The sequence below is a fragment of the Diabrotica undecimpunctata genome, chromosome 8, assembly GCF_040954645.1.
Source record: "Diabrotica undecimpunctata isolate CICGRU chromosome 8, icDiaUnde3, whole genome shotgun sequence".
NCBI lineage: Eukaryota > Metazoa > Arthropoda > Insecta > Coleoptera > Chrysomelidae > Diabrotica > Diabrotica undecimpunctata.
In genome coordinates, this window is record NC_092810.1 from 68090421 (window position 1) to 68111670 (window position 21250).

General features: G+C 31.9%; 2 protein-coding genes across 2 annotated transcripts in view; one reads left to right on the plus strand and one right to left on the minus strand.

Moving 5' to 3' along the window:
- Positions 1–13107, minus strand: part of LOC140447655 (uncharacterized) — a 199869-nt gene extending 186762 nt beyond the window's left edge. The window contains exons 1-2 of the mRNA XM_072540438.1: positions 12960–13107; positions 12577–12877 (exon numbers count right to left, since the gene is read on the minus strand). Coding sequence (XP_072396539.1) covers positions 12577–12759 — 183 coding nt within the window. The 5' untranslated portion in view covers positions 12760–12877; positions 12960–13107. The remainder of the gene's footprint in view (positions 1–12576; positions 12878–12959) is intronic.
- Positions 13108–16604: 3497 nt separating this feature from the next.
- Positions 16605–20617, plus strand: LOC140447656 (uncharacterized). Its single transcript, XM_072540439.1, has 2 exons — positions 16605–16824; positions 16997–20617. The coding sequence occupies exons 1-2, from the start codon at positions 16702–16704 to the stop codon at positions 18200–18202; spliced, it is 1329 nt and encodes a 442-aa protein (XP_072396540.1). The 5' UTR covers positions 16605–16701; the 3' UTR covers positions 18203–20617.
- Positions 20618–21250: the final 633 nt, after the last annotated feature.

A 21250-nucleotide genomic window follows, 5' to 3' on the forward strand; every position in this document is an offset into this window, starting at 1 on the left:
TATATTGGCTGTATAAGACCAACTGCCCATTCCTCCGGCATTTGCTCCTTGGTCCATACCAACTTTATCAAGTAATGGATTCTTCCCCAGAGTTCGGGTCCTCCATATTTCAACTATTTGAACTACTTCATAACTCGGATTTTCAATGTGCTGCTCCGCCGTAAAATATATTGTCTCGTTTTGATCATTTCCATTGTCTGCATTTAGGTTTTCCTCAAAGTATTCTTTCCATCTCATTATATTTTGTTTCTGTGTTAGTAGTTCTCCGTCCTTGTCTTTGCATATTGTCAATTTTGGTCTAAATGACTGTGCTTTCTCTTATTCTTTTTAATGAATTTTCTACTCTCGTGTTTGTTTTTATGTTCTCGGATTTCTTGTACTTGTTTTTTCAAAGCCTCTCTTTTTTTCTTCTGCATATTCTAGTCGCTTGTATTCTCTTTTCGTTATAAATTTTACTGCAATTTCTTGTATTTTTTGAAATTGGTTAAGCTTAGCTTGCCTTTTTTTCCTCTACTGCAGTTCTGCATTCATCATACCATTCCGCATTTCTTTGCCTTTTGGCTTTTCCGACAGTTTCCTCTGCAGATTGAGTCATTATTGTTTTTAATTGTCTCCATTCTTCCTCTGCAGTATCTTCCTCTCTGATTCCGTTGAGTTTTATTTGGAGAGTATTTCGATATTCTTGTGTCTTTGTTGGACTTTTGAATCCCTCAACATTCCATTTTTTTGCAAATTATGGTTGCCAGCTGTCAAAAACGCCAAATCGAGTGGTATCAAAGATAAAGTAAAATAGAGTTAGTGAGCAACGACACTGATTTGACAAGTCATAATGAGTATATTTTTACATGTATATCGACGCATGCTTCAAAAACTCACACAACTGTCATTTAAAACCAGTAGAGTTGCGCGCTAGCTGTCTTTTATTTTATCTGATACCTCGCGTTTTTAACGTAATTAGGAAACCTTATATCATCATATTAAGAAAAAAATTAGCTTTATTTGATATAAAAGTATGCTTATATGTCATGAGCATTTTATTTAAAAAATAAATGAACGAAATAAAATTTTTGATCAAAAATTAATTACTATAAATTTAATTAAAAATATTTGTGGCCACTTTTTGACACAACTAATTTTAATTATAGTTTATATATATATATATATATATATATATATATATATATATATATATATATATATATACATCATCATCATCATTCTCAGCACATTCTACCGATTATGGTGTAGCCTCCCTTACATATTCATTCCTTATATCTGCCCACGATTTTCTAAAATTTGCTTTTCTGTCTCATGTTGTACCGGCTTTTTTCCTTATGTCATACTCCCATCTTAAATTTGGACGTCTTCTTGGTCTCTTGACGCGTCTTGGATACCACAGTGTAATTCTAGTGGACCACCTATTGTCAGTTCTTCTCGCTAAATGTCCCGCCCACTGCCATTTTAAAGATTTAATTCTATGGATTACATCAATAACCTTGGTTTTCTGTCAAATCCATTCTATTCTTTTTCGATCTCTCTTTGTTATTCCTAGCATGCATCGCTCCATTGACCTTTGAGTGACTTTGAGTTTTAATATCTCTTTCTTTAGTGTCCAAGTTTCGCAGCCGTATGTCATGATTGGTAGTATACACTGATCGAATGCTTTTTTCTTCAGGTGGATTGGCATCTTCGATTTGAATATAACTGCATTTCCACCAAAAGACGTCCAAGCTAGTTTCATTCTTCTGTTGATTTCTGGACGTAAGCAGCCAGATGTATGTATTAATTGCCCCAGGTATACATACTCGTCTACTGTGTCAAGTGCAGTGTTGTTTATTATTACATCTTAGACATCCACTAGCTCGTTGTAATGGTTTTTGTTTTTGTCAAGTTCATTTTTAGGCCAACTTCACTGCTAGCTGCATTTAGGTCGCTTATAAGTTCTTGTAGTTCTGCAGGATTATTAGCAATCAGAACGATGTCGTCATGTTCATTTTGCTAAATATATTTTCTAGAGTTACAGTGAAGAGCTTTGGTGATATTGCGTCTCCTTGTCGGACGCCTCTGGTAGTGGAAAATTCTTGAGTGTTTTCATAAATTTTTACCTTAGCTTTTTCTTCTCTGTATACATTTGCTAAAGTTTCTATGTATGGTTCGTCAATGCCTTGGTTGGTCACTGCCTTGGGATATATAGAATCTGCCTCTGGTAGTGGGCAATTCTGGAGTGTTTTTATGAATTTTTACTTTAGCTTTTGCTTGTCTGTTAGAATCGAAAGCCTTCTCAAAATCTAAGGTTAATGCTAGCGGTATTTCATATTCTTTAGCTCGACTCATTACTTCTCATATATATATATATATATATATATATATATATATATATATATATATATATATATATATATAATATATATATATATATATATATATATATATATATATATATATATATATATAACGTTAGGAGTGGCTACATTCGTATAAATGCTGATCTGGCAATCTCTATTCGCCTGTTTATTTCTGCAGTACGATCATTGGTTTCATTGATCAAAGTTCCCAAGTACTGATATTTTTTTACCTGTTCTATCCATTAATTTTATTGTCATTATGTGGTGTATATTTTGTGGTCTTTTCGTAATTAGCATCCATTTAGTTTTTTTTTTAGCGTTTATAGTAATTCCCATCTCAGCACTATTCATACTTAAGCTTTCGACTAGATGTTGTTAACTAAGTTGTTATTTAATTTTCCGTTAACGGTAACTCCCGCTTTGACATTATTAAGCGTGGTTTTGAAAATTTCTTCAGAAAATAAGTTAAGCAAAAGTGGCGTTGAAAAGCATTCCTGTCTAACTCCTCTACAGATCTTCATTACTTCTGACTGTTGGCCATCAATTTGAACTATGGCACTTCGGTTCCAATATAATGTTTGGATTATCTTTATGATTTTACTGTCAATGAGCTTATTCATAAATATTGATATTAGTTTTTCATGTCATACTCTATCAAAAGCTTTTTCGTAGTCAACAAAGCACAAGTGTTGAACAACGTTTACATCCCGACATTGCTGAATCAGGATAATAGGGCCAGTTTTAACATACATAGCTGAAACGTGGTCACTTACACAGAAGCTTAACCAAGAGCTGCTGAAGCGTTTCAAGCGAAATATAATATACATGCTATAACTTTGAGTTATATAGAAGCCTGAGGGAACCCGATGAAATTCATTAAGGTAGCAAGCCTGAGATAGATTGGGCATGTCATCAGAAGGGAGGAAGGTGCGACAGTGAGAAAAGTATTTGAACGAAGAGGAACAGTGGAACAACATACTAGAGTAACTTGGATAACTGGACAATTTCGAAGACGACTTAACCATCGAAGTTAAAGGATGGAGAAAAGTTGCTAGGGATAGGACGGAATCGGGGAAATGTTCTAAAGATTATTTAAGACTTATAGGGCTGTATTGCCAATGATGATGATGACGATGATTATGTATTAGAAAGAATATAGACATTTACAAAACAATTACATATAACTAAATTAAATAAGGAAAAACTATTCAACATACATATATTGATTAGGACGATTATTTAGTTCTGCAACAATTGAAAATGTTTTTTTTTCTTTTTTTATTTATAGTTTAAATATTTAGTAATATTGTCTGTTGTTATTTTTGCAGAAGTTTATTTGTTATTATTCAAACTAAGTTCAAATGAGATGTAGCATTTTATTCTTTCAATGATAAAAGCGATAAAATATTTTGAGAATGAATTAACAATAAATATTTTGTGAATAACATGCGGAAGCACAATAATTTTAAAAATAAATATTGAAATTAAACTCAATTTAAGTATAAACAATCCTCTATACCAAAACTTTTCGTTCAATTAACGATCAATTAAAATTTTACTGTAAGAGCGCCTAATACACAATCAACATGGATTTTCTCAGAATTAATCAACAGTAACAAATTTAGTACTATTTGAACAAAAAATATTAAAAGCGTTGGAGAATAAAATTCAGATGGATACTATTTATACTGACTTCTCCAAGACATTTGACAGAGTAGATCATAACACCTATTAGAAAAATTAAATGCCTTTAGCTTCAGTCATCATTTCTTACAACGGTTTAACAGCTTTTTAAGAGACCGAACATGACAAGTGAGAATAGGTTGTTTTAATTCAGATATAATTCATGTGACATCAGTAGTAGGTAACCCAAGGAGCTCACTGTTCATCCTTGTTATTTAATATGTTTGTGAACGATATATCAGAGTGTTTTAGAAATTGTGATTTCCTGATGTTTGCAAATGATTTGAAATAATTTAAGTAAATCCGTAGATTCAAATGATGGCATAACTTTAACTCAAGAAGATTTAGACCGGTTGAGTATTTGGTGTGAGAATATTATTTTGCATTTAAATGTTGCTAAATACTGCTATATAACTTTTTATAAAGGTTTTAAAAAATATGATACTTCTTATACAATCATGATAATGAATTGTCTTATGTCAAAACAATAAAAGACTTATGAGTTGCGTGTTGTACAACAAATAAATAATGTAACAGTTAATTCATTAAAATATTTAGGCTTTATCATTCCCAACTGTCTGAGACTATCTGTTTGTGCTTTAAGAGCGGTTTATTATGCTTTGGTGTATTTAAAGTGAAATACGCATCTATTGTATGGTCTCCACAACACCAAGTTCATTCTACTACATTGGAGAGATTGCAGAACAAATTTTTAAGATATTGTGCCTATAAATTAAACATATGCATTATTAATCATGATAATACAGATATTTTAAAAACATTCAACATTAATTTATTAAAAACCCGACGAGATAACTCTACTTTAGTATTTATGTTTAAATTAATAAATGGTTTAATTTGTTGTCCTGAACTTCTCCAATCTATTAGTTTATAATATGTTCCCTCCAAAAGTCTCAGATATGTTTATCTGTTTTATATACCTTTTCACCGTACAAATTATGGTACGCATTCACCCATTGAGCGAACAATGAAAATTATAAATAGGAACAATTTAGAATGATTTAGTGTCTCCTTGTTTTCATTTAAAAATCAGATAAAAAGTGCTTGACAAGTGATAGGTACTTTTTTGTTTATTTTCATTCATTTTGTTTCATACATAATTAATATTTTGTTTTATTTATAATTAAGATTTTAATTTCACTTAGTTTGTAAGCAATTGAAGAGATTGATTTTTACACTGCATGTTAACATATATTTTTTTTTGTAATGGGGGTAATCTCGTATATTATTAAATAAAAATATATTTATTTACATATGTATATTTATATAATATAAATAAATAATAATTAATATAATCGTTTCTGTCATCTTTTTTTATGATCCTCATATGAGAATACATTTATAGGGTATTATTTTTACTCCACAGTTAATAATTCGAAAACATTGATAATAGTACTAGGATTTGTTTACTACCAATATAATTCATAACTGTAGTTGTAAATACATTAAAAAATGAACATTTCGCACTTCTTCTTAGTGTCATCAGTTGACGCTACAGCCCTTCGTGAGCACAGGCCTGCCTCAAAACATTCTTCCATCCTTCCATGTCGAGTGTCTGTCTACTCCATCCCCGTACTCCAATATCCATTAGATCGTCCACCAAAAAGTCTAGAGTTCGAAATTACATTGCCTTCTCCACAGAACCTGTTCGTTAACTCGGCCATATATGGTCCTCAAAAATATTCGTAGTAACTTTTCATCTAGGGTCGTCATTGAACATGTTTCCGATAGTGAGCACTGGGGTATTATTGTTTTATAAAGTTTGCACTTTGTTGGTTTTGACATATTTTTCGCTCTTAGTTGAGGATCCAGGCCAAAAAAACAGCGGTTAGCCATGCATATTCCTTTTATTTCTTTGGATGTGTTATTTTTGCAGTCAACCAGCGACCCTACGTAGCAGAACTCTTCCACCGTTTCTATAGTTTAGTATTGCACCTCGTAAGGTATTTTGTTGCATTCTTGATATAGCCGACGTATATTTAGTTTTCTGGGAGTTAATCAGAAGTCCGATGTTTTCTGTGGCATTTTTAATACGTGTGAAAGCTTCAACTGCTTAATGTCGGATTCTTCCAATGATCACGATATCATCAGCATATGCCATTATTTGTATACTGAGGGATATATCGCACCCGTTAAGGTGATTCCCGAATCTCTCATAACTTGTTCTAACGCTAGATTGAACAACGTGGATCAACAAAATGGATCTGAAAGATCCCCTTATACTCGCAATTTACATTCAACTTTTCTCACTGCCATTTTAATTAATTCTACCAATGCTTTTGGTATTCCAAATTCGAGCATTGCCGAATATAATTGGAGTGTGTCAACAGTATCGTAAGCTGCCTTAAAATCTATGAAGATGTAATGGCAGTCTTTGTCGTACTACATCGTTTTTTGTAATATTTCTAATATTTGAGGATATGTGATCAATATTAGTTCTGTTTTTCAAAGAGCCTCTTTGCTATGATCCTATTATATTGTCAATATACTCTGAAAATGGTTCGTTAATTATCTTCTTCTTGTGCCTCATACTTTAAGGGCATTGACAATCATTACGGCCCATTTTACTTTGTTTGCAGCAGTTCTGAAGAGTTCTATTGTTGTTTTTCCACTCCAATGCTTTAAATTTTTCGACTAGGACGTGCGTCGTCTCCCCGGTCCTCGTTTCCTTACACTTTCACTTATATAGCCAATCGCATCAACTCATGTTTTTCATTTTCAGTCTATATGGCACAAGATCGCAACCTATGGAGGCAGCAAACCAATAATATTTAGAGTGTCACCAGACCCTGACAAGGGCTCAAGGAATGAGAAGGAGGAGGGCCAAAGTAGCACATTTGTCGTTCCTTGAAAGTGTTGAGTGTTTCTTTTTCTTTTTTCATCTTTCTTAATGTTTCCGTATTTGTTACGTGTTGTGTCCATATTTTCCACATTCTTAGATAACACCACATCTCAAAGCTGGCAAGTCTTTTTTCAGTTGCGTCCGTAATTGTCCAGGCTTTAAGTTCATATAAAAGAGCAAAGAATACGTAGCATCTCAATACTCTAGTTCTAATTTCTATTCCCAGTTTTTCATTGCATAATACTGTTTTCATCTTATTGAAAGCGCTTTTGGCCCTCTCAATCATTATCATCATCATCATCTTTGGCTCAACAATTGTGTGTGGATCCTGGCCTGCTCTAAGATTCATCGCCATTCTCTTCGGTTTCTGGCGACGTGTTGCCATCTTCTGATCTTTAATATCCCTAAGTTGGCCTCAACTCCATCTAATCACCTAATTCGCAGTCAGCCTCGGCTTCTTCCTATAGTTCCTGTTGATAGCTTTTTAGTAATCATATTGTCTTTGGTCATCTCAATGCGTCGTTTTATTTCAAGGTTGCGGTGCCATTGCTCATTTAGCTCACATCCCAAGTAATTGTATCTGAGTACTTTCTCTAAAGCTTTTCCTTTGACGTAGATTGTTTCGTCTTCAATCTTGTTGTTACTGACAATCATAATTTTTGTTTTTTTTTTGTATTCACAGCCTTTCGTTACCCCTCGCAGTACTGCGTAGTGCGATCAACCAAAATTTGTAGCCCTTCTCTGCTGTCCGCAAGGAGTATTGTATCATATGCATATCTGAGATTATTCACTAGTGTTCCGTTAATGGATATACCTTCATTGATGTCTTCTAGTGCATCTTTAAACATCTCTTCTGAGCACATATTAAAAAGTAGAGGTGATAGTGCACATCCTTGTCGAACTCCTCTTCTTATAGGTATCTCTTTAGATCTTTGTTGGTCTACTCTTATTATGGCTTTCTGATATCGGTAAAATTTTGTAATGATTCTCACATCCTGATCATATATTTCTGTGTTCCATAATATGTTTGCAAGCCGTATGTGTTATATTTTGTAGAAGGCTTTCTCAAAGTCAGCTAGACATATGAATGTCACAGTTGACATCTCTACTTCGTTCTATGAGTGTTTATATAGTAAACAATGCGAATCCAATAGGGGGCGATCGACCCCCCTCTCAAATCAAGTGATTTAATTTTGTTTAAACTTAGCTCAAGTTGTATTAGAAACTTTTTTGAAAAAATCAACTTTGGATGTTGTTTAAATTCAAATATGGTTGTGTGGACTAATCAAAACATTTGTCCTCCCTGTATTCCTACGGTCCCTTAATAGGACCGCTGAGGCTCGGAAATACATCTCGCTAAAGACAAGAGCGTAAGTCGTTGAGAAGAACAGACGTACCCGGCAAGTGAACCCATATTGAATTCGTTTTGTTCGTTGTTTCGTAAAGTAGTGCAAATCTTGGTAATTAGCGGTAAGTTCTTCACCTAGTTTTACCTCAACCTTTAAATTGTTTTTGATTGTTTATTGCAACCATTTAAATTTGGATAATTACTTGCACCTATGAGTTAAAGTTCATTTATCTCGCCAGAGCTATAGAAGGAATAGTTCGTGTTAATTTAATTACTATTAATTCGTAATAGTACATTTGTTTGTTAATTCCCCACAGATGTTAATGGGTAATGAAAGAAAAAAGCAAACACACATAAAAACACTTGAGGCAATTGTAAATAAAGGCAAGGAATTAAGAGTTGAATGTAAAAACGTGAAGATAAAGTACAAAAAACTAATTGTGGATGGCATAAAAAGGGAACGGGCCGGAAATCGTACGTTCAAAAGAGAAAATTCTTGAAATATAGACCCAAAAAATATAGGAGTGGAAAAAGAAAAAGATGTCCCATTATACCGAGAGACCCTAACGATGAATAGGAAAATGAGTTTGAACATAAATAGCGAAACAAAAATAAGAATACATACTTAAATATTGTGACATGGAATGTACAAGTAATTTACTAGCAGGGAGCATTAATTAACCAGATAAAAGAACTTAATGTAAAATACACATCGTAGTAATACAAAAAAAGGCATTGGAATAGAAACAAAATCTGAATTAAAGGAAATTAGAATTAAAAGAAGAGAGAGCATGATATCTCTGATAAATCAATATGTAATCTGAAAAAGTATACATGTTCCAAAAGAAAAATAAAGGAGAAGTGAACGATGAATTGTATGAAGAACTAGAAAGAGTCATTGACTGAAGAAATGTCCATACAAGATATTAAAACAGTTCAACCGAGCAGCCTGTTAAATTTGATATTGATTCTTGTAAGAGTATTAATCTTAGCTTTAGGTTTAATTGTACTAACCACAGAAATCTTTTGGAACGTACAATATATATATATATATATATATATATATATATATATATATATATATATATATATATATATATATATATATATATATAAATCTGTAGGAAATATCCAGTATAGTGGTCTATAATAAAAATCTTTGTTTTTTCTAAGACTCAATATTTCACCATTTATTTTATAGCTTCATCAGGAGTAAACTGTGAAACAATTAGAACATTACAAACAAATGATACAAATGGTACAAATAAATTTAAAAAACACTCACAGAAATTTAAAAGATTTCACAAATAAAAATAACATTGAAATATATAAACTTTTGAATGTCAAGATTAAACTGTCCTAAGTACGTTCCACACAGCAATATGATAAAAAAAATTAAAATTACTTCAAAATGTACTAATAAAAACAAGAATAAAATAAAAAAAGAAACGTTAGAAGAATGATATTATATTTTTTTAAATCTATTTGAACATCATTTGTTTGTAATGTTCTAATTGTTTTACAGTTTACTCCTGATGAAGCTATAAAATAAATGGCGAAATATTAAGTCTTAGAAAAAACAAAGATTTTTATTATTTTATTATAGACCACTATACCTGATATTTTCTACAGATTTATAAATTATTTTTTGGTCGAAATAATCACTTTTAATATATATATACATATATATATATATATATATATATATATATATATATATATATATATATATATATATATACAAATCTACTCCCATTCAAGATTATTCTTCTTTTTTTAATGTGAAAAAATTCTGCAACAGTACGTTTATTTTAGCTATTAATAGTGAGGGGTAGGCATTTTTGTGTTGTATGATTCTGACAATGAATCTGTCAAAATATTCAATGCGGGTAATTGGAAACAGGGGTGATTGAAAACACTACTCCTGGCGGCTAGAAATAAAATATGGCAAAAATGTCACATACACTATACACAGAATTGCAATTCCATCTTTGCTTATTCTGTGAAATGACATTCAGTTGTTTACAGGCCAAGTGAATCCCCATTTTGTGCAACTTAAATTTGATTGTTTTTAAACACATAAATCGATTTAGAACAGTGCCAATATTTTACAAATTTCATCTCTCTGTATTAGGTCAGTATCATCATTGACTCCACAACCCATGGTGGGTCTTGGCCTGCTCAAGGATAAGTCACCATTCTCTCCTATTCTTCGCCTTGGCTTTCCAGTTTCGTACTCCCAACATTCTCAAGTCTTCCTCCACCTGATCCTTAAATCATGCTCTGGGTCTGCCTCTCCTTCTCAGACCATCTATTCTTTGGTTATTAATATGTTTTGGCGGCTCCATATCATTCATTCTCTCTATGTGACCTAACCACCGCAGCTGGTTTATTTTGATGGACCTAATAATATCAGGTCTGTCATACAGGCGGTAAAGTTCGAAATTATAGCATCTACGCCATAATCCGCCCTCCTGTACTCCTCCATAGATATGCCGGAGGATTTTACGTTCAAAGCATCTTAAACATTCTTCATAACTCTTTGTAATCGTCCATGTTTCTGACTCATAGGTGACGATAGGCTTGATAAGAGTTCTGTATATCACTAGCTTCATTCTTTTTGTAACTAGGCTTGTTGTTAAAATTTTTTTAATCCATAATAGGCTCTATTTGCCAGATATATCCGTCTGTTAATTTCTGCACTTACTGCATTATTCTGATTCATTTGTGAGCCTAGGTATATTTTCTTACTCTTACTCCTTTGAAAGTATATGTTCCGATCGTTAGATCTTCGGGTTGTGCTGCTTGTATAATAATTTGATACTTTCATATACTTCGTCTTACTAGTGTTAACCTCTAGTCCCATTCTTTTTGTTACTGCATCAAGCACCTTGAATGATTCGACCACATCTTAGGTAAGAATAGTGATTATATAATTTATAGCTACTATGAGAATCCTTATATTGCCTAAAATGTTAATTTGAAGGTTATTTACTACAAGAAGTAAGTACATTAAGTGTTTACAATTATCCATACGTGAAATTTACGAAAAGTTGTACAAGAGAAAAATAAGGTGCTTTATGTAGGTGGAATGACAACAGCATAGTTACTTTGGCATCGAATTACTATAAAATGACGCCAGTTTATCAAGAAAACAGATACTCCTTTGCCCAAAGCAAAAAAATCAAAGTAACACAACCTCATATTCGGGCTTATAATGAAAATATGGGAGGAACTGATCGGATGGATCAAAACGTTGCCCATTACAAAACAAATATAAGATCCAAGAAATGGTATTGGCCTTTATTTATCTGGGATCTTGATGTCTCCATACAAAATGCTTGGTTAATGACTGTAGGATGAGACAAATTATCCCTGAACAGCCCGAAATGGATTTGCTGCAGTTTCGTCAAAATATAGCCAAAGCCTTGTTGACGATGTTTGGAACTCCTCCAAGAAGATCTGGTCCATCTCAATCTTCCATAAACAACATTATACAAGATGTTCGATTTGACATCAACGGCCATCTTATTTATACCCAAGAAAAACGAACCTGATGCGTCCTTTGTCACTCAACAACCAATATAAAATGTAAGGTTGCATTACATAAAAAATGTTTTATTAAATTTCATAGCAATATTTTCTTGTCAGTTTATTTAAAACTCTTTTATATGATTTAATAAAATATTTCAAACAATGTATTAGTAAAAATTTTTTTTACATCCCAACTGCCCAGTGTTGCGTTTTCACAACAGCCAATTGTCAAAAAAGAAGAAGTTTTTCATTTTTTAAACATATATTTTTGTTCATTTTGTGACTTTTAGAACATAAATTTTTCAGAAATTAAAAAAATAAGCATAAATAGTTCTGGGCATTAATGGGTTAATACATTTGGCTATATCTTATTAAGCAAAATGAAAAAAGTAAATGTATATGTAAGTATGTAATAAACAAAAAATTAGTTTTGGCAACAAAATGATTTAATAAACAGTATGCCTATATGTAATTGTTGATATCTCTTCAATTCCCCTGAAATTTTGTCTAGTGTATTAAAATGTTTAAGACTCATTTGGTTTTTAATTTAAATTGTTCTTCAAATAAGTAATGCAAATGTAGATGAAAATTTAACCTGTTATCATGGATCATCTCTTAATTTAAAATTATTAAATATGTGTAATAGAAACAATATCTGCAATTTTAAGAAACCATTAGCAGTGACCAATACTGTAAAATTACAATATACCTACTGGAAATTATACTTAATTTGAAAAACATAACAGTCATTCCTTTAACATAAATGACATGTTTTATCTCTTATTTTTGGATGGAAAATTTACCTGATGTTGAAATCCTAAATCATTTAACTGATCTCGTGTTCTTATAGTGATTTTTTTTGGACTCAAGTTATCCCTTTTCCAATTTGTACCATTTTGTCTTTCAGGGGATTTGCTGTCACTACAATTTTCAAACTTCTTTCTTATTAATTTTACTCTGTTACTGTTTTGTGGGGGTTTGTACATTATTTTAATGTAAACAAGCCTTTTTTGATTACATCTTAGCTCTACTAAACTACACAGGAAGTATCTAATTTGTTAGTAGCTCGCAACAAGTGGCACAACCAGGTAAAAAATTGTTAATCTGGAAAGAAAAATTAAAACTTACATGAGCAAATGAAGAGTCACAAGAAGACTAAATTAATTTAAATTGAGACACAACTTACCATTGAGATTGTGATGTTTTTAATTAAACTTTACCAAGAATTGAATTTAATTACTGTACACTACACACTTTGACATACGGTAAAACTGTTTCTTTACTTCTGCTTGTTTCCTTCATTCAATTTTAACAGTCCAGTCAACGGCTGTTTATTTTTTGGAAGTGACTAGTAACCGACCTGTTGGAAAAATGAGAGTTAAAAAATTAATTATTGGTTTACAAAATCATTTATAATTAAATATCTCCCTGGGCAACAGGGAACTTATATCTATATATTAAAAATTCCTTATTTTAATTTACTATTTTTGCTGAAGGGAAGCTCCTATACTGGCGTTGTATTACTTTTTTCTTTATAGTAAAATGCTGAGACGAGCATCACGGAAATAGCGCCACGAGGAGAAGGCGACACGGGTAGCGTTACAAAATATCGGTTCTTCACATCGATTTACTAGTCTCGATCAATTCGTTTCTACACATCACATATTTGTTCCAAGTAGGTTTGAATTAAAAATTGCTCAAAAAATAACTAACAAAATAGAGCGAAGATAGAGACAGCGGTTTTGGCAGAATCAATTTTTTGGCAGTCACAAATTACGTGAGTTGTTGATTATTACAAAATGGAAGATTTTATCAGTTTCATCTCATATATTTTGAAAAGAAAGAAAAAAAGGAGAACACAGACAATGTTGGTTCATCCGATTATTAGCGAAAGAAAAAAAGACATTTTTTATAATGTATTTTTCTATATAAGGCAAGATGAAGACAAATTTTTCAATTATGTAAGAATGTCAATTACTTCGTTTGATGAGTTGTTGAATAATATAAACCAAATGTAATTAAAACAAACGTCCGCATGAGAAAATGTATTCCGGTAGAAGAAAAACTGCTTATTACCCAGGAAATAATTATTAGATGTAGATGTACTATAATAATATTTTATTCAGAAACTTTTCTACAAATGCTAAATTTTAATTATAATAGAAAACGCTAAACGCTTCCTCTTCTTCTTCCTCTTCTTCTGGGCTGAAATTACTTAATTAGGATTGGACAGAGCCAGCTGGAGAAGGAGTTGGTACAAGAATTCTAGATTGGTAGTTAGTTTGGAATTGATTGTTACTGAAAGAGTTTTGTTGAGCTGCGTATGAATAAGTAGGCTGTTCTTGTGTGTGTTGTAAGTAAGACTGAGAACAGAGTGTTGTTGAGCTTGTTCCGAGAATTATACTCTTCACTTTCTATATTGCTTGCTTGGGTGTTTAGTAGGGATGTGTAGTTCACCATCGAAATAGTTCAAATGAACGATTCTTTCAACTGAACTAATTAACGTTCACCGTAATTTACACAATCTAATAAACCCGAAGACAATTGAAAAGCCTCACTGAAAAATGAACCGTAACAGCAATAAAACTCTCGTTATTAACAAAGGTCCATAAGTCTGTTGTTAAATTGACAGCACTGGCACTTTTTAAACGGTTTTTTAACTTTTCTAGTTCTGAAAGATATAGATTTGGTATAAGACTTTCTGCTATGGTTTTCCTTGTGGGCAAAGAATATCCAGGATTTAGCATTTTGACAAACTTTTTAAATTCGGTATCCTCCACTATAGGCTGGTACTCTTTGACAATCATCCTAACTAACTGTAAATCCAAATTTCTAACTTTTTGACTGGGAACGGGTCGAATTACATAGTCCCTGATAGAAACAAGGAGAGTAGGAGCAGGCTTTTTCTTAAGAATTATAACTGCTTTCTCTTCATCTTCTTCTGCTTGTCCTACTAGCAAAATTTATTTTGACGTTGAAGGTTGAGGTTCTTGAAATGTATTTTCTGATTTTTCGGGTCCTTTTTTTATGTATATTTCAACATTGAGATATTTGAGATTGATAGCAGGGTGTTTCATTCTTAAATGTCTTTTAAAAGATAAATTGCCCAGTGAACCACTTGCAATACTAATATCACATGAACAGAAATTACATTTTGCAGATTTTTGATTTTTATCGTTTTTCTCGAAATGATCCCATAAAAAACTTCTATTTCGTCTGTTACTCATCTTTTGGGATGGATTAAGAAAATAAATTATTATAAAGAAAAACTAACTAATCATATAATAATTTAAAACATTTAAACCTAAACATACGATGGAAAGAAATGGTTCCGAACCCGAACTACTTGTACGGTAGTGAAAGACTGACGACTGACTGAAAACCGAAGAAAAGGAGCGGCCGGCGCCGAGCTTGTGTGATGATTGAGACGATATCTGGCAACCAGTTATGTTAGGCTTGGATTTCGATTTCGGTCCTAGAAATAGTTCTTTCACGAACTAGTTTATTTTTGTGAAATAGTTCTCTTGAACTAGTTCGTCTAAAAGAACTAATAGCACACCTCTAGTGTTTAGGTCTTCTAATGTATCTGTAGTTTTTCTTGGCGGTACGAGTGTCTTTAAGAAACAATAGTTGTGCATAAACATAAACACTTTTTTCGAGCTTTGTCTCCAGATTTTCCTTTTTGGTTTTGAATTTCTCTGTTCACTGTTTTATTTACAACATGCGATTCTAATTTCCTTTATTGGAAAATTTACTACGATCTTTTGGAGAAAAGTATTTTCTACAATATATAATTGCAAATTTACCGATTTTTTAGTATATAAAAGGCTAATGTGTGTTTCATCTAATGGTGTTCATCATCTATGAATAATTCGAGTCAAAAAATTATTACATTTCTCGAAAAACTATTGTTACTTTTAAGACTTTTAATTAATGTCCGACGAAACTCTTTTAAGCAATTCAATTAGTTTATATTAAACAAAAAAATAAATTAGTAGGTATGATCACTGTACTGTATTTGAGCAACTACAAATAAAGTTTTCAACCGCCCTCCTGGTTAAGTAGACATATCCTTATAGGTATTTTTTTAATTTTTAATGACAATTAGATCACATAACAGATTACACAAAGAAAAGCTCTTTGGGAAATTAGATAGAAAAAGATGAAAAAGTTTAAACAAAGAAAAAATTATGTTCTATGTTTATAATTTATTTACTTGTATTATAGTTTATGAATATCAATATTATGATTAATATGGTTAAAAATATAGGTTAAATGTCTATATTTTAAAAATGACTGCAGTAGTGTTGCCGTCCGTACATTCTTTTGTTAAAATACGATCTCTTACATATCTCTGGTTAAAATAAATACATGTGATGAAATTGCTTTTGTAAAATTTGCAGATATTTTCGTAAATAATCTTTTTAATAATATGATTTTTTATAAATTTAATTTAGAAAATAGGAAAATACTGTCATCGTTATAACTCATTTCAATTTTAAGATAAAATATATTTAATGACTATTGCTTAAAGACATGTACCTATTATATACTATTTATGTAAATTACTATTTATATTATTATTACTGTAAATCCGGAAACATTTATGCATTAAATACATCGTTAATTAATCATATTTGGAGATTTCCTATCAGCATGTTTTAATAAAAAATCCGTGAAACTGGCAATATAACAAATTTTACAAATTACAATTGTTTAATAATACAAAGTTACTCTATAGGCAACCAATATCTCAGGAATGAAGAATAATATGTAGACTTTTAGTAAAGCTCAAAAAAAGAGACAAATTAAATAAAAAGGAGATATTGACAGTTGACGTTTATATTTAACTAGGTTACATTTTTTTATTAGAAAATTTCAAAGGAAAGCAAGAGGGAAAACTATTTCTATCATAATATAAAAAAAACATGTCTGTAATTTGTATAATATGCCGTCAACGATATGACGAGATAATAACGAATTCCTTTTTTAATCCAGTCTATGAAGGACTTAGTATATCTAATATATTAAAATCTGTATCAACATTACAGGTAAATTATTTTTAGGATGAAACTATTCAAATAAAACCAATCAAAGTTATATTATACAGTTTTATTATTATATTACATGGTTATTAGTACATGAATAATAATCTAAGTGTTACTTAAATATTCTCTCTAAATAAATTTAGTGGTGTACTACTTATTTATTTTTTCTTTCCAGATAGAAGAGAATAAAAAACAGTCAAGCAATATTTGCCAAGAATGTACAAGTGTAATTATAAATTTTTACAAATTAGTTAAGTCATATAATAATAGAGAAGCTGTGTTAAATGATTCAACCAAACAAGAACATTACTTTATAGAGGAACAAGACTATGATAATTATGTTGAATGCGAAACAGAATCCTACAAAGAAAACAGTGACCAAGAAGATAAGCAAATTTCAACACACACACAAGATTGGACAGAAGATCACAAGATTCAAGAAGACCTAGAATCAAAATTTCCAAAGATTAAAGAAAATTCTCCTGTACCTGAAGAAAAGATTAATGCAAAAGTATTTGATGAAATGGGCAATGAGGAAATATCTTCTGTAAAGTACACTTGCGATGAATGTGGAGATTCATTTTTATATAAAGTAGGGTTTAGCTCACATATGGTTCAAAAACACAGTATATACATCGAAAATCACATGTATTCCCAATACAGTACACAAATAACAGTTAAAATACCTGCTCCTAAGGGCATCACTTTTGCTAGAAAGTACCATAATAAAAAGAATACTAAAATATTGACTGAAAGTTTTCAATGCCAAATATGTAAAGAGCATTCAAAGTCAGCTGATGAATTAAAAGAACATTATAACACACACAAAACTCATATCTGTGAACACTGTGGAGCAGCATTTTTGAAACATTCTTATCTAAGAGAGCACCTTGTAGCTCATACCACAGAAAGACGATATCCATGTGATATTTGTGGGAAGAAATTTAAGTACAGAAATGGATTATCTGTTCACAGAAATATTCATGTAAACTTCCGGGGTTTTATGTGTGAAACTTGTGGAAAAGGCTTTAATGCTAGAAGTACCCTCAAAACACATATGAAGTTAAAGCATACAAATGAAAGAAATTATCCATGTCCAGAATGTGATTTATCCTTCAAAGTCAAGTCTTGGTTGGATAAACATTATTCAAGGAAACATACTTTAAATAGAACTAAAGATTTCGTATGTAATGTATGTGGTATGGCATACTTAAATAAAACAACTTTGACAAGGCATATATCAGAAAAGCATACTGGTACACCTGTAAGACATTATTGTACAATTTGTGAGAAGAGTTATAGTATGAAAAACAAATTAAGTTTACATCAGCAGAAAAAACATGGAATTATTTTAAATACTCCATCCCAAGTTTTATTATAACATCTTTAATTAGTAAGTTTTATCCGGACTTATAATATGGCTAAAATAAATTGAACCGTAAGATGCGCACTAACTTCTTAGAGGGGAATGCATAATAATTGTTTCATTGATTATTGTCGCAGCAACTTAATAAAAAGTGTATACATTTAAACAGTAATATAAAAATCCAGTCAAATTTAAAGGAGCACAGGTATATTTTTTGTCATAGCAAATTTGAAAATACATTTTTACAGGAAAATATTAAAAGTAAAACATAATTAATCTCATTCCATTAATACATATTATGTTCTTTTCCATGTTTAAATACAAACTGTAAAAATTGACTTTTTAAAGGAAGCAAATTTAATATATATATATATATATATATATATATATATATATATATATATATATATATATATATATATATATATATATATATATACAATCGTCAAACTTGTCGGTACTGGTCTACGGAAAATACACACTGAATTCAAGAGTCATCATTCTATTTGCCTTAATCCATATGTGGGGTCAGCTTACTCAATACTTCTTCTTTGGCATCATAACCCTAAATGGGTCTTTGTCTGTCTGGCTATGTCCTTCCATTCAGATCTCTCTTGTGCCCTTCTTCTCCATTGTCTTATGTTCATGGTTTTCAGGTCGTCTTCCACGTCATCCAACCATCTCGTTCTGGGCCTTCCTTTTTTTCGCCTTCCTATGGGCTTCCATTGTAACATTTTCTGAGTTGGGCTTCATCTTTTTTCGTCATTACCCAAGTTTCACATCCATAGGTTACTACGGGTCTAATCAGTGTTCTATAGATAGTCATTTTGGTTCTTTTGTCTAATAATTTCGATGTCATCAATCTTTTATTAGCATAGTATGTACGATTCCCGCTGGAAATACGTGCATTAATTTCGCTACTTACGGAGTTCTTCTGATTGATTTCTGTGCCGAGATAACATATTATGTAAAGGCATCCACTCGTTCGATATTATAGTTGTCTATTGTGATATTATTTTCATTGTCAGTTATTCTTTTGACTGTCATATACTTCGTTTTTGCTTCGTTTATTTTAAGACCTCTTTTTCTTGCTTCAGGATCAATTTGTTTGAACACTTCCATTAGTCGTGGCTTATTCCTACTAATGATGGCTACATCGTCTGCATATGCAGTAATTTGTACTGATTTGGTGTTTATATGGCCGGTTATATTGGTTTTTCTGATGACTGCCTCAAGAACTAGGTTGAATAGCATGGTTGATAGGGCATCTCCCTGTCTTACTCCCATGTTGATGTTAAATAGGGGAGTCAGTTCTCCATCTACTCTGACTGCGGCTTTTGAACCCTGCAACGTCATTTTTATGAGGCTGATGTATTTCTTAGGTATACCTAGATTACAAAGGTCTTCCAGCATTCTGTCTCTATTCACACTATCAAAAGCTTGTTTAAAGTCTATATACATATTATATAGGTCTATGTCGTATTCATAAGCTTTTTCTTGTATCGTTCTTAGTACGAATATGTTATCTGTAGTGGCTCTATTTGGTCTGAATCCATTTTGATAATCACCAATTATATTTTCGGAGTATTCTAATAATCTATTGTAGATTATACCAGAAAGAATTTTGTATATTACATTTAGCAATGTAATTGGCCTATAATTCTGGCATTCCCTCTTATCTCCTTTTTTATATATTGGCTGTATGAGGCCAACTGGCCATTCCTCTGGCATTTGCTCCTTCGTCCATATTAATCTTATTAGGTAATGGATTCTTTCCCAGAGTTCGGATCCTCCATGCTTTAATAATTCTGCCGAAATTCCGTCCGTTCCTGGTGCTTTATTGTTTTTTAGTTTATTTATTATCTGAACTACTTCTTCATAACTCGGATTTTCGATGTGCAGCTCCGCCGTATAATATATTGTCTCGTTCTGATCATTTTCGTTGTCTGCATTTAGATTTTCTTCGAAATATTGTTTCCATCTCATTATAATTTTTTGCTTCTCTGTTAGTAGTTCTCCGTCCTTGTCTTTGCATATCGTTAGTTTTGGTCTAAATGACTGTGTGCTTTCTTTTATGCATTTATAGAATTTTCTGCTTTCGCGTCTGTTGTTATGCTTTACGATTTCTTGTACTTGTTATTTCATAGCCTCTCTTTTCTTTCTTCTGCATATTCTAGTCGCTTGTATTCTTTTTTCGTTATAAATCTCACTGCTATTTCTTGTGTTTCTTTGAAGTTGGTTAAGCCTAGCTTGCCTTTTTTCCTCTACTGCAGTTCTGCATTCATCATCATACCATTCCGCATTTCTTTGCCTTTTGGCTTTTCCGACAGTTTCCTCTGCTGACTCCGTTATAATTGTTTTTAATTGTCTCCATTCCTCCTCTGCAGTATCTTCCTCTCTAGTTCGGTTGAGTTTTATTTGGAGAGCATTTCTGTAATCTTGTCTCTTTGTTGCGCTTTTGAATCCTTCGACATTCCATTTTTTAATTTGAGTATTTTTCCCTTTTGCTACTGTCGCTATTTTCTGCCGTAATTTTGCCCCTACAAGATAGTGATCTGAGTCAGAGTTCGCCCCGCGATACGTTCTGACATTAGTTATGTCTGTTGCCCATCTTTTTGAGATGAGTATATGGTCAATTTGATTGGCTTCATGAGTTCCTGGTATTTTCCATGTTCCTTTATGGATATCTTTTCTCTGGAAGTTAGTACTGACAACTACGTAATTATTTGCTGCTGCGAACTGTGCCACCCTGAGTCCATTTTGACTGGTTTCAGTGTGCAAACTGTGTTTCCCAAATATATTTGCAAACGTTTCTTCTTTCCCCAGTTTAGCATTAAAATCGCCTAACGTTATAACAGCATCGTGTCTTTGGATTTTATCACATACATCCTGTAGTTCTCCGTAGAATCTTTCAACGTCTTCTTCATCAGCCTCTTCCGTCGGTGCATATACATTAACCATTGTTACGTTATGAAATTTACCTTTAAATCTTATGGTGCAAATTCTATCTGATATTGGTGTAAATGCGATAATGGCTTTCCGCAGTTTTTTGGTTACCATAAA

Excerpts from the sequence above, each read along its gene's own strand:
- LOC140447656 (XM_072540439.1), top strand. The coding sequence starts at position 16,702 with ATGTCTGTAATTTGTATAATATGCCGTCAACGATATGACGAGATAATA. Across the intron at positions 16,825-16,996 it reads AATCTGTATCAACATTACAG|ATAGAAGAGAATAAAAAACA; the intron begins GTAAATTATTTT and ends TTTTCTTTCCAG.